General features: G+C 38.5%; 1 protein-coding gene across 4 annotated transcripts in view; it reads right to left on the bottom strand.

Annotated features, from left to right (window-relative positions):
* The window catches only part of ASCC1 (activating signal cointegrator 1 complex subunit 1), a 150,489-nt gene that overhangs the window by 124,664 nt on the left and 10,255 nt on the right, over positions 1-15,570 (bottom strand). For all 4 annotated transcript variants that reach the window (XR_002825138.1, XM_023737702.1, XM_004383250.2 and 1 more), the window contains exon 5: positions 10,403-10,581. Coding sequence is in view for 3 of the 4 variants with exons in the window: in XM_023737702.1 (XP_023593470.1) it covers positions 10,403-10,581 (179 nt within the window). In the remaining variant the exon portion in view is untranslated. The remainder of the gene's footprint in view (positions 1-10,402; positions 10,582-15,570) is intronic.

Raw genomic sequence — 15,570 nt, 5'->3', positions numbered from 1 at the left:
TGGTACATACACACAATGGAGTACTATGCAACGAGAAAGAACAACAATGAATATGTGAAGCATCTCATAACATGTACTATATACTTTAAATGGTGAAGTTTATGTTATGTAAATTATGTAGTGCGATCGGTTAAGTGTTTGATTACTAACTGAAAGGTTGGCAGTTCAAACTCACCTTGAAGGAAAGTCCTGGCAATCCACTTCTGAAAGGTGACAGCCTTGAAAACCCTACAGAGTGCATTCTACTATGTACACATGGGGTCACTATGAGTCAGAACTGACTTGACAACAACTGATTTGTTTGCTTTTTTATCCTTATTCATAGGAAATATACACTGAAGTATCTAGAGGTAAAGGGCCATATATAGGTAACTCACCCTCATATGGTTCAGAAAAAATTATGAATATGCATGTACAGAGAGACAAGTAATAAGAGAGCATATAATATAGCAAACGGGATAAAATCTTAATATTTGGACCCAAACCTCACTCCATATGAAAATTAACTTAAAATGCATCAATAATCTAAATATAAGAAATAATACCATGAAACTCATAGAACAAAACATAGGGGTAAAACTTCAGGACTTTGTTTTTGATAGATAAATTGTTAAATATGACACCAAAAGCATGAGCAATAAAAGACAAAAAAGTAGATAAACTGGACTTTAACTTCTGTACATCAAAGAACTTTATAAACAAAGTCAAGAGACAACCTACAGAATGGGAGAAAATATTAGGGAACCAAATACCTGATTTTTGTTGTTGTTTTTAGTTGCCATCAAGTCGATTCTGACTCACCGTGACCCATGTGTGCAAAGTAGAACTGCTCCACAGGGTTTTTAAGGCTGTGACCTTTCAGAAGCAGATCACCGGGCCTGTCTTCCAAGGTACCTCTGTGTGGGTTCAAACCACCAACCTTTTAACTAGTAGTTGAACAGTTAAATATGTGCACCACAGGGATTCCTTATATATCTGATAAGGGTTTAATATCCAGAATACATAAACAACTCCTACAATTCAACAGCAAAAAGACAAGCAACCCAATTTTAAAATGGGCAAAGGACTTGAATAAACATTTCTCCAAAGAAGATATCCACATGAGCAATAAGCACATGAAAAGATGCTCAACATCATTAAAAAAAAAACAAAACTGCTGTCGAGTTGATTCGACTCATAGCAACCCTATGGGACAGAATAGAACTGCCCCATAGGGTTTCCAAGGAGCGGCTGGTGGATTTGAACTGCTGACCTTTTGGTTAGCAGCCAAGCTCTTAACCACCAACAGCAGTCATTACAAAAACTGATTGCCATTGATACTGACTCATAGTGACCCTATGGTGCTGCTTAAACTCAGTAAGGTGGCTACTATCAGAAAAACAGAAAATAACAAGTTGTTGGCAAGGATGTGGGGAAATTGGAACTCTTGTGCATTGCTGGTGGGAATGTAAAATGGTACAGCTGCTATGAAAAACAGTTTGACAGTTCCTCAAAAATTAAACATAGAATTACCGTATGACCCAGCAATTCCGCTCCTAGCTATGTTCACAGCAGCATTATTCACGATAGCCAAATGGTGGAAACAACCCAAACGGCCATCAGCAGACACACGGATAAACAAAATGTGGTTATACAGACAATGGAATATTATTCAGTCATAAAGAGAAAATAGAGTTCTGATATATGCTACAACATGGACGAACCTTGAAAACAATGCTAAGTGAAAAGTCAGACACAAAAAGATAAATACTGTATGATACCACTTATATAAAGTATCTAGAACAGGTAAATACATAGGGGCAAAATTTATTAGTAGTTACCAGGAGCTGGGGTGAAAGGGGGTTGGGGTGTTATTGTTTAAGAGGTACTGAATTTCTATATGGGGTAATGAAAAAGTTTTACAAGTATATAGTGGTGATGGTTGCACAACATGATGAATGTAATTAATGTCACTGAATTGTACACTTAATGGTTAAAATGGCAAATTTTCTGTTATATATATGTTACGGCAATAAATTTTTTTTTAAATATTAACAACAGGTGAATTTGGGAAAACAGCATACAGATATTCCTTGCACTACTTTTTTTTTTACAACTTTTTGTAAGTTTGAAATTACAAGCAATTCTCGTCATTCATGGTTATTGCATTCTATAAAGTTGCTGTGCACACTGAATTAGCAAACATTGAACCATTACTCCTAGAGGAAATGCAGGGTTAGGTTCCTGCGAGCCTCAGATCACATTCTCGCCAACCGATCAACGCATAATCTTGTTTTGTGTTATTTCTGTTTAAAGACACCCTTATTTAACATATATTGTTGATTCATTAACGTTGAACTTACCGCCAATAGCACTATAACTCATGCCTGAACAAAACTTATCTAACACATATTTTCTCTGTAAGGCATATCACAGCCTTCTTGCACTTAGGAACACTAGATAACACTTCAGCATTGTGCTTGCTGGATCATTTTAAACAGCGAAATCACCAAAAAAAGCACAAATAGACAAAAACATGGTACTAAAAGCAAACCACAGACTGGGATAAAATATCTAAGAAACAGGTATCTGATAAAGGATGGGTATCTAGAACATATAAGAACCTCTGCAACTCAATGGTAAAAAACAAAAAAACTCAATTTAAAAATGGACAAAAGATTTGAACAGACACTTCACAAAGGCAGATATAAAAACGGCTAATAAGCACATGAAAAAATGCTCAGCAGCATTAATTATCAGGAAAATGTAAATTAAAACTATAATGAGATACCACAGCATGCCCACCAGAGTGGCTGAAATCAAGATAAGACAGACACCGCCAAATGTTTGCAAGAATGTGGAGCAACCTGAATTCTCTCATACATCATCTGTGGCAGTGTAAAAGAAACACCATGACTCTGAGGAAAGGTCTGACCATTTTCTATAAAACTAAACATATGCCTGTACTTTACCCAGTAATTCTACTCCAAAATATTTACCCAAAAGGAAAAAAACATATACTTAAAGATCTGTGTACAAATTATTATAATGGCTTTACTTACAATAGCTGAAGACTAGAAACTACCCAAATGTCCATCAATAGGTGAAAAGATAAACAAATTGTGGCATTTTCATGCAAAGGAATTACTACTCAGCAATAAAAAGAAAGAAACTATTACACACAACATGAATGACTCTCAAAAATATTAAGCTGTTATGGACTGAATTGTGTCCCCCCAAAATACGGGTTAGAAATCCTAACCTCAATGGCTGTGGTTATAATCCCATTGGGGAATGGGTTGTCTTTGTTATGTTAATGAGGCAGGATTAGTGTAGGGTACGTCTTGAGTCAATCTCTTACAAAATATAAAAGAAGCAGATTCAGGAAGCAGAGATGGGGGAAGAGAGATGCCAAGCCACGTGAAGATGGCCCAGGAGCAGCTCAGAAGTGACAACGACCTTCCTCCAGAGCTGACAGAGAGAGAAAGCCTTCCCCTAGATCTGGCACTTTGAATTTGGACTTCCAGCCTCCTAACTGTGAAGAAACAAATTTGTTTGTTAAAACCACTCGCTTGTGGTATTTCTGTTATAGCAGCACTAGATAACCAAGACACATATTGAACAAAAAAAGTCACATAAAAAATATACGGTATAATTCCATTTGTATGAAATTCTAGAAACGGGAAATCTAATAGTGACAGAAACCAGAGTAATGGTCGCCTAGAATCAATGGTGGGGAATAAGTGGACAGGGAATGGGGACTGATTGTGAAAAAGAGAGAACTTTTTGGGGTAATGGAAATGTTCTATATCTTATTTATAGTGGTTGTTACAGTGATGTAAAAAACGTTTTTCAATGATGTATACATTTACATTTCCCTAAGTGCAATGGTTAAGTGCCTGGCTGCTAACCAAAAGGTCAGCAGTCTGAATCCACCAGCCACTCCTTGGAAAACCCTAAGGGGCAGTTCTACTCCATCCCACAGGGTTGCTATGAGTCGGAACCGACGTGACAGCACATAACAACAGCTGCATTATATTGCATGTAAATGATAATTTAATAATGATTTTAAAAAGAGAATGGAAAAGAATATGAAGAAGGTGCTTCCCCTTGACCCACATATTCTACTTCTCGGAATTCACCTCAAAGAAAGATCCATGTACAAAGATGCTCATTACAGCATTATTTAATAGAAATAATTTCCTTTAATGTTTCATCAATAGGGGATTGATTAAATAAATAAGTTATGGTACATTCATAGAATACTTCACAGCAATTAAAAATAGTAGCTAGATTTATATATATTGACCCAGCCAAACCAAAAACCCATTGCCATCAAGGCAATTCTGACTCATAGTGACCCTGCAGGAAAGAGTAGAACTGCCCCATAGGGTTTCTAAGGCTGTAAATCTTTATGGAAGCAGACTGCGACATCTCTCTCCCGTGGAACAGCTGGTGGGTTCAGACCTTTCAGTTAGCAGCCAAGCACTTTAACCACTGCACCACCAAGGCTCCTTCTTAACCTAAAATATGTCATAAAGTAAAAAAGGTGGCTATAAAACAGAGTATATAATATAATCCTATTTTAATAAACACATACAGGTAGTCCCCAACTTACGACTTACATGAGTTAGTAAGAACAGCACTTAGAGACTGCCTGTTCTTTTATTTTTTTTGTACATCTTATCGTTAGTAATATATACTACATACAGTGTTGCAGTGGATAATTTGCTGATGTTTCATTCTCATGCCAACCCCCAAAGACAAAAAATGTCAGAATAATAAAAGGCAATAATACCATTAAACCCACTGCCATCAAGTCGATTCCAACTCATAGCGACTCTATAGGACAGGGTAGAACTGCCTCATACGGTTCCCAAGGATGTAAATCTTTACGAAAGCAGACTGCCCCATCTTTCTCCCGTGGCGCGGCTGGTGGGTTCAAACCGCCGACCTTTTGGTAAACAGCTGAGTGCTTAACAACTGTGCCACCAGGGCCCCGCAATAATAACGAAAACTTAAAAAAAGAGGTATTCAACTTACATCAAAACCTACTTAAAATGAAGTCTGGGGAACAGAACCTACCTGCATAACAAATACATACATAAATTTTAAAAATTTATGAGCCAATTTTATATCAAGATATGTCATATTTTCCCTATGTGATAATAAAGAGAATGTTGAAACCATTCCCAATTTAGAGGTAAAGAAACTACATCAGAGATGGTAAATGGGTTTCAGAGGAACAAAAACTAGACTGAACATCATAGTCTTTCAGGAAACCACTGCTATCTCAGTGAAGAGGTATTTTTTCAAGCTTCTAGAAGCAAACTCACCTAAGTGCAGAATACTACTAGAAAATGCCTGCAGGCTTTCGTAGCCATCTGCATGTCATTTTAACATTAGAACAGAATTCACTAAAAATCTCTTCCATGTAATAGGTAGATAATGGCCCCTTGCTTATTTCCTCTTTTATGCTGTGTTTATTTCCTGCTGTTATCAGGGCCTGATTTGAAGGCAGGAAGGAGGCAATGTCAGTATGGAGTCTCCCTGAGAGCAGGAAGGAAGTACTTCCGACTCATTAATGCCAGCATGATGTCCGTAGCGGCCAACCCATTTTGGCTGAGGTAAAGTAATCATTCCAACATGTGTTTCCCTGTCAGCCCATGTCAACAGCCAAAAGAAGTGAGAAAGCACATACACGCACCACAAAGAGAAAAAAGAAAGGTTAATTTATTACAATCTGCTTGCTGCATACCAGGTATTTATAATACCCCAAAGAAAATATAATCATTGACCTTCAACTAATTGGTATTTACAAGGTAAAATGACAAGCCTAAAAACAGCAACAGCAACAAAATGCACCAGCCTATATTGAAACTTCAGTGTTCCTGATCTTCTCCTACCCCACCCTCCACCCTTACTGAGAATAAAATCATCTTGCTATAAAATATTAAGGAGAAAAAAGATGTTCTGATGGTTCACTGATGAACATCCGTATAAATACACACAGTATTAGACTTTTCAGCGTGCCCACGCTCAAGTGCATAAACTAGTCGTTTAGAAGGGGGTTACATAATTCTATACTAATTCTGTATTAAGTCCAGACTGTCTACTCATATTTACCCAGTGTAAATCTATTCACCTTCAGAGCCTCTTTTTAATATAATCAATTTTATCAGTCTCTCACCTCCTACAAAAGTATTTGGTTTCTGATATTTCTATACCTGCATATCCCTCTCTCACCATATTCTAACACCTAAGACTCAGCTTGAGCAATGTCAATAAGAAAAGGAAAGGAACGGAAAAAGGAAAGGGAAAGCGAAAGGAGAAGTGAAAAAAGAAGTGAAAGAAAAAGATGACTCTTGCAAAAATATTCACCCAAAAACATTTTCACTAACTTTGCCCACAACTATCAAAGCTATTCTTAACACTCCAAATAATGCTAATAACTTTAACCTAACCAGCAATAATAACAGCAGGAGTAGCAATTACCATTTATTAAATGGATCAAGCACCATACCCAGGATTTTATGTTATCTCATTTAATCCTTCCTAGAGCCCTGGTGGCGCAGTGGTTAAGAGCTATGTCTGCTAACCAAAAGGTTGGCAGCTCAAATCCACCAGCCGCTCCTTGGAAACCCTATGGGCCAGTTCTGCTTTGTCCTACAGGATCACTATGACTTGGAACTGACTCAACAGCACCTAACAACGACAACAACAACAGAGCCCTCTGAAGCAGGCTGTAAGATCTGGAGACGCTAATTTGCCCAAGCCCACCCAGACTGAGGAGCCCAGAACCAAGCCTAGCTCCATCTATTTCAAAAGCCAAATATATTTACCATTGTTCAATTTTATTACAAATGCTTTCATTCCTCCTTTACTACAAGATTAAGAAAGCACAAGCATGGACATCCATATACAGAAAAATGAAAAACCTAAACTTCATACCTTATACAAAAATTAACCCAAAAAGAATCATAGATCCAAATATAAAAAGTAAAACTATAAAACGTCTAAAAGAAAACCTAAGAGAATACCTTTGTGACTGGGGGTTAAGCAAAGAGTTTGCGGACATGACACAAAAAGCACAATCCATGAAAGAAAGAATTAGTAAATTGGACTTCATCCAAATTAAAAACTGCTGCTCTGCAAAAGGCACTGATAGGTGACTAAGAAAGAGAAGTTACAGGCTGGGAGAAAATATTTGCAAATCACAAGGATTTACAATCCTGGAGAGAACCCGTATCCAGGATAAATAAAATATTCTCAAAAGTCAACAGTAAGAAAACAACACAATTTTAAAATGGGCAAATATTGAACAGATACCTCACCAAAGAGGATATAAGAATGGCAAAAAAGCACATGTAAAGATGTTCAACATCATTAGCCATTCCAAACCCACTGCCAGGGAGTAGATTTCGACTCATAGTGACCCTATAGGACAGAGTAGAACAATGCCCCATAGGGTTTCCAAGGCTGTAAATCTTTACCAAGACCAACTGCCACATCTTTCTCCTGCGGAGCCGCTGACGGGTTCGAACCACTGACCTTTCACTTAGCAACCAAGAGCTTTAACTGCTGTGCAACCAGGGCTCCTTCATTAGCCATTTAAAAAAAAAAAAGCCCATTGCCATCAAGTTGATTCTGACTCATAGCGACCCCACAGGACAGAGTAGAACTGTTCCACAGGGTTTCCAAGGAGCAGCTGGTGGATTTGAACTGCTGACCTTTTGGTTAGCAGCTGAACACTTAACCAGTGCACCACCAGGGCTCATTAGCCATTAAGGAATTGCAAATTAAAACCATGACAAAATACCACTATACACCTATTAAAATAGCTAAAATAAAAAATAATGACTAACACCAAATGCTGGTGAAGATGCAGAGCAACTGAAACACTCATAAACTGCTGGTGAAAATGCCAATGGTATGGCCAGTATGAAGAACGGTCTGGCAGTCTCTTATGAAGTTAAACATACATCCACCACATGTCCCAGCAACCTCACTCACAGGCGTTCACCCTAAAAGAATGAAAACTTATGTTCACACAAAAAACTATATACAAATGTTTATAGCAGTTCTATTCATAATCACCAAAAACTGGAAACAACCCAAAAGTCCTTCAATGGGGGAACAGATAAACTGTGGTGCATCCATACAATGGAATACTACTCAGCAATTAAAAGGAAGAAACTACTGATACCCATGACAACCTGGATGAATTTCAAAGACATTATGCTGAGTGAAAGACGCCAGACTCAAAAGGTTACATACTGTAGGATTCCACTTATATAACATTCTCGAAAAATCAAAACTTTAGTGCTGGAGAACAGATCTGTGGTTGCCAGGTGTCCGGACTTAAGGAGGTGCCTATAAAAGGGATAGCACAAGGAAGTTCAGGAGAGTGATAGAACTATTCTGTATCCTGATTGTGTAGATGGTTACAGAAATCTATACATCTGTTAAAATTCATAGAAATGTACACCCCGAAAAAGTTAATTTTACTGTATGATTATTTTTAAAATGAGATAATGTTTATAAAAATCCTTCTAGATTGGTTAACTAAACTGATTAACTTAATAGGGTTTTAAATAAAAAAGTTACAGCCTTACCTCTTACCATATATCAAAATACATTCCAAACGGACTAAAAGTTTAAACGTAAATTATGAAGAAATGCTGATAATCGTAATATGTAGAAAGCTCTTACAAATAAACAAAAAATGAACACTCTCAGAGAAAAGTGGGTCAAGATGTAAACAGACATTATAGTTAAAGATATGAAAACTTCTTATCTCACAAATAATCAAATAAATGAATAGTAAAGCAATGAGATGGAGCCCTGGTGGTCCAGTGGTTAAGTGCTTGGTTGCTAACCAACAGGTCAGCAGTTCAAACCTACCAGCCACTCCACAGGACAAAGATGTGGCAATCTGCTTCCATAAAGACTACCGTCTTGAAAACCCTATTGGGCAATTCTCTTCTGTCCTATAGAGTCACTGTGAGTCAGAATCAACTCAACAACAGTTGGTTTGGTGTTTGGGCAAAGCAATGAGTTAACATTTTTTGTCAAATGGATTACAAAAAAAAAATGTAAAAGAATGATAGTGCTCAGTATTGGCAAGAGTGGGAAAAGAAACCTAAGGAAAAACTGTTGCTCAGAGGGCAAAGTGCTGTAACACTTCCAGAAGGTAATTTGGATATGTATATCAAAAACCTCAAATACACATACTCTTTTCCACTTCAGGAATTTAAGAAATTAATCCGACTAGTTCAGAAAAATATACGCAGTAGAATACTCATAACAGCATTATTAATAATAATGAAAAAGCAGAAACAACAATAAAGAAAATGTTAAACTGTTATACATCCATACAACAGGATAGTACGCAAGCCATCAAAAATTAGATCACCTGAACAGTTATTGAAATCTGATTGCTATTTTGGTCATCACTGTTACCATTTCCTTCCTGGTCTCCAAAGCAAAAGACTTAGGTTTTTTGTTTCATAACATAAAACAATGCTCACGGTATGCTGGTAAGCTTCAAAGAAAGCAGTACATAAAACCACACGCAAGCCAAATTACATTTTTTTTTTTAACACTGTATGTATATACACATACTCATATATACATATACACACGCATATATCAGAAGCAACTATCTCTCACTGGTGGGAATATGAGTGGGTTTTTATTAATCTTTTCTATATTTTCTATAATAAACACATATTGCTTTCATAATTTTAAAAAATCTATAAACTTTTTTTTTTTAAATCACCTAAAAATATAACCAAAAGGAGTTTTAAAACTTGTTTTCTAATCTGGATTCCCTGCTATTATGCTGGTCACAAGCATTTCACGATGACAATTCTGTATGTGAATCTGCCTTTTAGTTACTAACCTCAAATGAGCCATGACTCCCCAAAGGCAGAATACTACAGGGAATGGCATCACATTAACATTGCTACCCACAAAGTGGGGCCCTGGTGGCGCAGTGGTTAAGAGCTATGGCATGCTACGGCTGCTAACAAAAAGGTAGGCAGTTCAAATCCACCAGCTGCTCCCTGGAAACCCTACGGAGCAGTTCTACTTTGTCCTATAGGGTCACTATTGAGTCAGAATCGACTCAATGGCTACAGGTTAATGGGTTACCCACAAGGTGCACAACAGTGGGCATAACAGGATGATTTTTTTGGGTCTCAAAATTTTTTAAGGATATTTCTGTAAGATCTAGAGACATGTGCCAATATGTCTACACATTTTTTCAGTTCAAAATTATTAAAAAAAAAAACAACAACACAAAAAATTGTAACCTTTTTTGGTGGGGGAAGAGGTTTGTGTCTTTCCACTGTTTGAATTCTGAATCATTTTTGTACCCTTCTGTATATTTAACTTTTGACTTGTTCTGTTTGCTGCTTACCATGGAGCACTTCTCCAGTACTTCCTCCTGGAACTTCAGGAATCTTTCCTGAACCTCAGCTTCATTGAGGAAAAAGGCAAGGAAGTGAGTGAAGGGTTGCTTCCTTCTAAAAGTATGCAAAAGAACATCAATCCGAGTTCGGGCTGAAATGACACCACTTCGATGCTGGCCAGTGATCACTGCAAGCAAAGAAAAAAGTGTTAACATGTCCAAAGACCACCAAATTCTTGTGAACTAGTTGACCTCTTGACACTGTCATCTCTAGAGTGGTAAAACAGTTCTGTTCATGTACATAAATCTGAATTTGAGACAGTGCAAAGGGTACGAAAGCTGCTAAATTCAATCTTAGCCAAACGAAGTTGAAAAAGAATCTCCTTAAGACCAGCCGATGAAGTAAAAAAATGAGTTCAAAAGCCACAATACAAACCTTCATACATTGCTAGTGGAATGTAAAACGTGCAGCCGCTGTGGAAAATGATTTGGTGTTTCCTCAAAAGGTTAAACACAGAATCACCATGTGACCCAAAAATACTACTCTTCGGTTAATACCCACAAGAATTGAAAAGAGGTGTTCAAATAAAAACTTGCACCCAAATGTTTACAGCAGCACTATTCGTAATAGCCAAAGGTGGGAACAACTCAAATGTCTATCAAGTAATGAATCAGTAAACAAAATGTAATATATCCATACAATGAAATATTATTAGACAGTAAAAAGGAATGAAGCACTGACACATCCTAAAACATGAAGAAACCCTAAGAGTATTATGCTAAGGGAAAGAAACCAGGCACAAAAGGCCACATATTGTGAAACTGATCCAGAACAGGCAAATTCCTAGAGACAGAAAGCAGATTGGTCAAGGGAGGGGGGTGACTGCTTAATGGGTATAGGGTTTCCTTTTGGGGTAATGAAAATGTTCTAAAAGTAGATAGTAGTGATGGTTGCACAACATTGTAAATGTACTAAATGCCACTAAAAAACACTATAAAATGGTAAAAATGGTAAACTTTATACTGTGTATATTTCACCACAATACAAAAAAGGTACAACAGAGTAGCGTCTGGGGTCTTAAAAGCCTGTGAGCCGCCATCTAAGATACTCCACTGGTCTCACCCCTTTGGAAGCAAGGAAGAATGAAGAAAACTAAACATATAAGGGAAAGATTAGTCCAAAGGACTAACGGACCATATATACCATGGCCTCCACCAGAATAAGTCCAGTATAACCAGATGGTGCCTGGCTACCACCACTACTGCTTGACAGGGATTACAATAGAGGGTCTCGGACAGAGCTGGAGAAAAATGTAGAACAAAATTCTAACTCGTAAAAAAAGACCAGACTTACTGGCCTGATAGAAACTGGAGAAACCTCAAGAGTATGGCCCCCAGACGCCCTTTTAGCTCAGTAATGAAGTCACTCCTGAGGTTCAAACTTCGGCCAAAGATTAGACAGACCCATAAAACAAAACGAGACTAATGGGGCACAACAGCCCAGGGACAAGGACTAGAAGGCAGGAGGGGACAGGAAAGCTGATAACAGGGAACCCAAGGTCGAGAAGGGAGAGCGTTGACATGTCGTGGGGTTGTCAACCAATGCCATAAAATAATCTGTGTACTAACCGTTTAATGAGAAACTAGTCTGTTCTGTAAATCTTCATCTAAAGTACAATAACAAAAAGAAGTACAAACAAAACACTGCATAGAAGAGGCAGGGCCAAGATGGCGGAGTAGTCAGACACTTCCAGTGGACCCTCTTACAACAAAGACCCAAGAAAACAAGTGATTTGATTACATATGGCAATCTGGGAGCCCTGAACATCAAAGGCAGAGTTGAGGAACCGGACTGAGTGGCAAGAAGAGGGAGAGACGGTTTGGAAGCAGCGAGGAGTTGCCAGACCTGACCAGGTGAGAGCCTGAGTCCTTCAGGCCTGAGCAGCTTGGGGGTTAGCGGTGAGGCAGGCAACCAGCTGAGCTCGGGAAGCGCTTTTTCCGGACCAGGAGAGACCCAGCACCAGAGACTCTACACAGCCACCCAGAACCAGTGAGAAGCAGCCCTCCATGAAAGATAAGTACTTGCATATGGCTTACTGCGGGTATCAAAAACACCCGCCTTAGGGAAAAACCTCTCTCCCATTTACCTCCCCGATCCCTGCTCTGCACTGGGTCCTGGACTGGCTTCAGCAACTGCCGAGTCCCCTGGGCCAGAAGTAGGATCCGTCACATGCCCGGAGCCATTCCCCCTGCCTTGGAGAGTGAACAAATTAACAAATGGCAAAAAATAAACTGCCGGCTCCCCTAAGCCAAGAACCCAGGGTAGGTACAGCTCCTTTGCCTAGGCATAGGCATAAGGGATCCATGGACATTGAGTGCCTTTCTCCCTGCGTAGACTTGTGTGGGCCCATCTCAACAGCGTAGGCCCTCATTACCACAGTACAACAGAGTATGTACCAGAACTCTAACTTCAACTGTTTCAGCTATGAAGTGGCAGGTTCTTGACATTTGACACTGCTCTGCCCATTAAGAAGGGTCTTCACCTACCCACATCAGGGGCCTGAGGACTGGTGGATCCACCCATGCCACCTACCCACCTGCGAGAGGGGCCCATGAATAAGAGGTGACTCCCATTCGTTACAGCCAACAGCGTTAGGTGCTCATAGTCCGGCTGCAAAACCCGCCCACCTACGCCCTCTAGGGAACAGGGACATGCCTTCCTCCTGGCCACTCGGGACGACTTGCTCAGAGTGTGTCCCCCTGCTGCAGCCAGATGCCTGTGCCTACACCAATCACCCATGCCTGTCTAGGACTGTAAGTGAGAGCCTACACTACACACTTGGTAGCTATCTACCTGGGCACCTGAGCTAAATCCATACAGGAGGAGTGGGCAGACTCCTGAGCTCACATACCTAGGAACAGATCTAACCACCTGCTGACAGGACAGTAGAGCTTCAAAGGTGCCAATAATCAAACTAGCTCATATAAGCACCCTATTTGGGCATGTCAAAACAAAACAAAAGCTAGAACAAAGTAAGCAAACATAAAATAAATATAATAACTTATGGCTCGGAGACAACAGTCAATATCAAATCACATAAGAGGTAATTCATGATGGCTTCAGCAAGCTCCCAAAATAAAGAATCTAGAAATTTTCCAGAGGAGGAATATTTCTTGGAATTACCGGAGGCAGAATATAAACGATTAATATACAGAACTCTTCAAGAAATTAGGAAGGAAATTAAGCAAAACACAGAACATGCAATAAAGAAATCAAAAAGACTAAAGAACAGCTTAATGACAAATTTAACAGGCTGCAACAATCCATAGACAGACAGTTATCAGAAATCCAGAAGATAAACAATAAAATTTCAGAATAAGACAACTCAATAGAAAGTCAAAGGAACAGAACTGAGGCAATGGAAGTCAGAATTAGTGAGACTGAAGAGAAAGCACTTGACACCAACTTATTTGAGGAAAAACCAGATAAAAGGATTAAAACAAATGAAGAAACCCTAAGAATTATGTGGGACTCTATCAAGAGGAATAACCTATGAGGGATTGGAGTACCAGAACAGGGGGGTAACAGAAAATACAGAGAGAATTGTTGAAGATTTGTTGGGAGAAAACTTCCCTGATATCATGAAAGATGACAAGATATCTATTCAAGATGCTCATCGAACCCCACATAAGGCAGATCCGAAAAGAAAGTTACCAAGACAAATTATAATCAAACTTGCCAAAACCAAAGATAGAGAATGTTAAGAGCAGCTAGGGGGAAACGAAAAGTCATCTACAAAGGAGAGTCAATAAGAATAAGCTCAGACTACTCAGCAGAAACCATGTAGGCAAGAAGGCAATGGGATGACATATATAAAGCCTTGAAGGAAAAAAAACTGCCAGCCAAGAATTATATATCCAGCAAAACCGCTCTCAAATATGATGGCGAAATTAGGACATTTCCAGATAAACAGAAGTATAGGGAAGTCACAAAAGTAAATCAAAGCTAAAACACTGAAAATAGGGAAACAGATGTCAATATGTAAAAGATGACAACATTAAAACAAAAAAGAGGGACTTTAAAAATGTAGACATAGATTTTTCATATGGAGAGGAAGTCAAGGTGATAGAAATAAAAGACTGGTATAAACTTAGAAAAATAGGGGTAAATATTAAGGCAACCACAAAGGAAACCAACAATCCTACAAGTCAAAATAAAAAACTAGAAAAATATAAAGACTCAGCAAACACAAAATCAACGACAATGAAAAAGATGGAAAGAAAATACATAAAGAAAAACGACTCAGCACAGAAAATTAAGTTGAACAAAGAAACTGCCAACAACACACAAAAAAAGACATCAAAATGATAGCACAAAACTCCTACCTATCAATAATTACGCTGAATGTAAACGGACTAAATATACCAATAAAGAGACAGAGAGTGGCAGAGTGGATAAAAAAACACGATCCATCTATATGCTGCCCACAAGAGACACACCTTAGACTTAAACACACAAGCTAAAACTCAAAGGATAGAAAAAAATCAAGCAAACAACACTCAAAAAAGAGCAGGAGTGGCAATATTAATCTCTGACAAAACAGAATTTAAAGTAAAATCCACCACAAAGGATAAGGAAGGTCACTATATAATGATTAAAGGGTTAATACACCAGGAGGACATAACTATAATAAATATTTACACACCCAATGGCAGGGCTCCAAAATACATAAAACAAACTCTAACAGCACTGAAGAGAGAGATAGACAGCTCCACAGTAGTAGTAGGAGACTTCAACACACCACTTTCGCTGAAGGACAGAACATACAGAAAGAAGCTCAAAAAAGACACGGAAGAGCTCAATTCTACAATCAACCAACTTGATCTCATAGACATATACAACACTCCACCCAACAGCAGCCAAGTATACTTTCTTTTCCAACGCACATAGAACATTCTCCAGAATAGACCACATATTCGGCCATAAAGCAAGCCTTAAAAAAATCCAAAGCATCGAAATATTACAAAGCTTCTTTTCTGACCATAAAGCCATAAAAGTAGAAATCAACAACAGAAAAAGCAAGGAAAAAAAATCAAACACATGGAAACTGAACAATACCTTGCTCAAAAACTACTGGGTTATAGAAGAAATTAAGGATGGAATAAAGAAATTCATA

The sequence above is a fragment of the Trichechus manatus genome, unplaced genomic scaffold, assembly GCF_000243295.1.
Source record: "Trichechus manatus latirostris isolate Lorelei unplaced genomic scaffold, TriManLat1.0 scaffold00106, whole genome shotgun sequence".
Lineage (NCBI taxonomy): Eukaryota > Metazoa > Chordata > Mammalia > Sirenia > Trichechidae > Trichechus > Trichechus manatus.
Note: the sequence above shows the minus strand (reverse complement) of the source record. Positions and strands in the feature narration are given on the sequence as shown.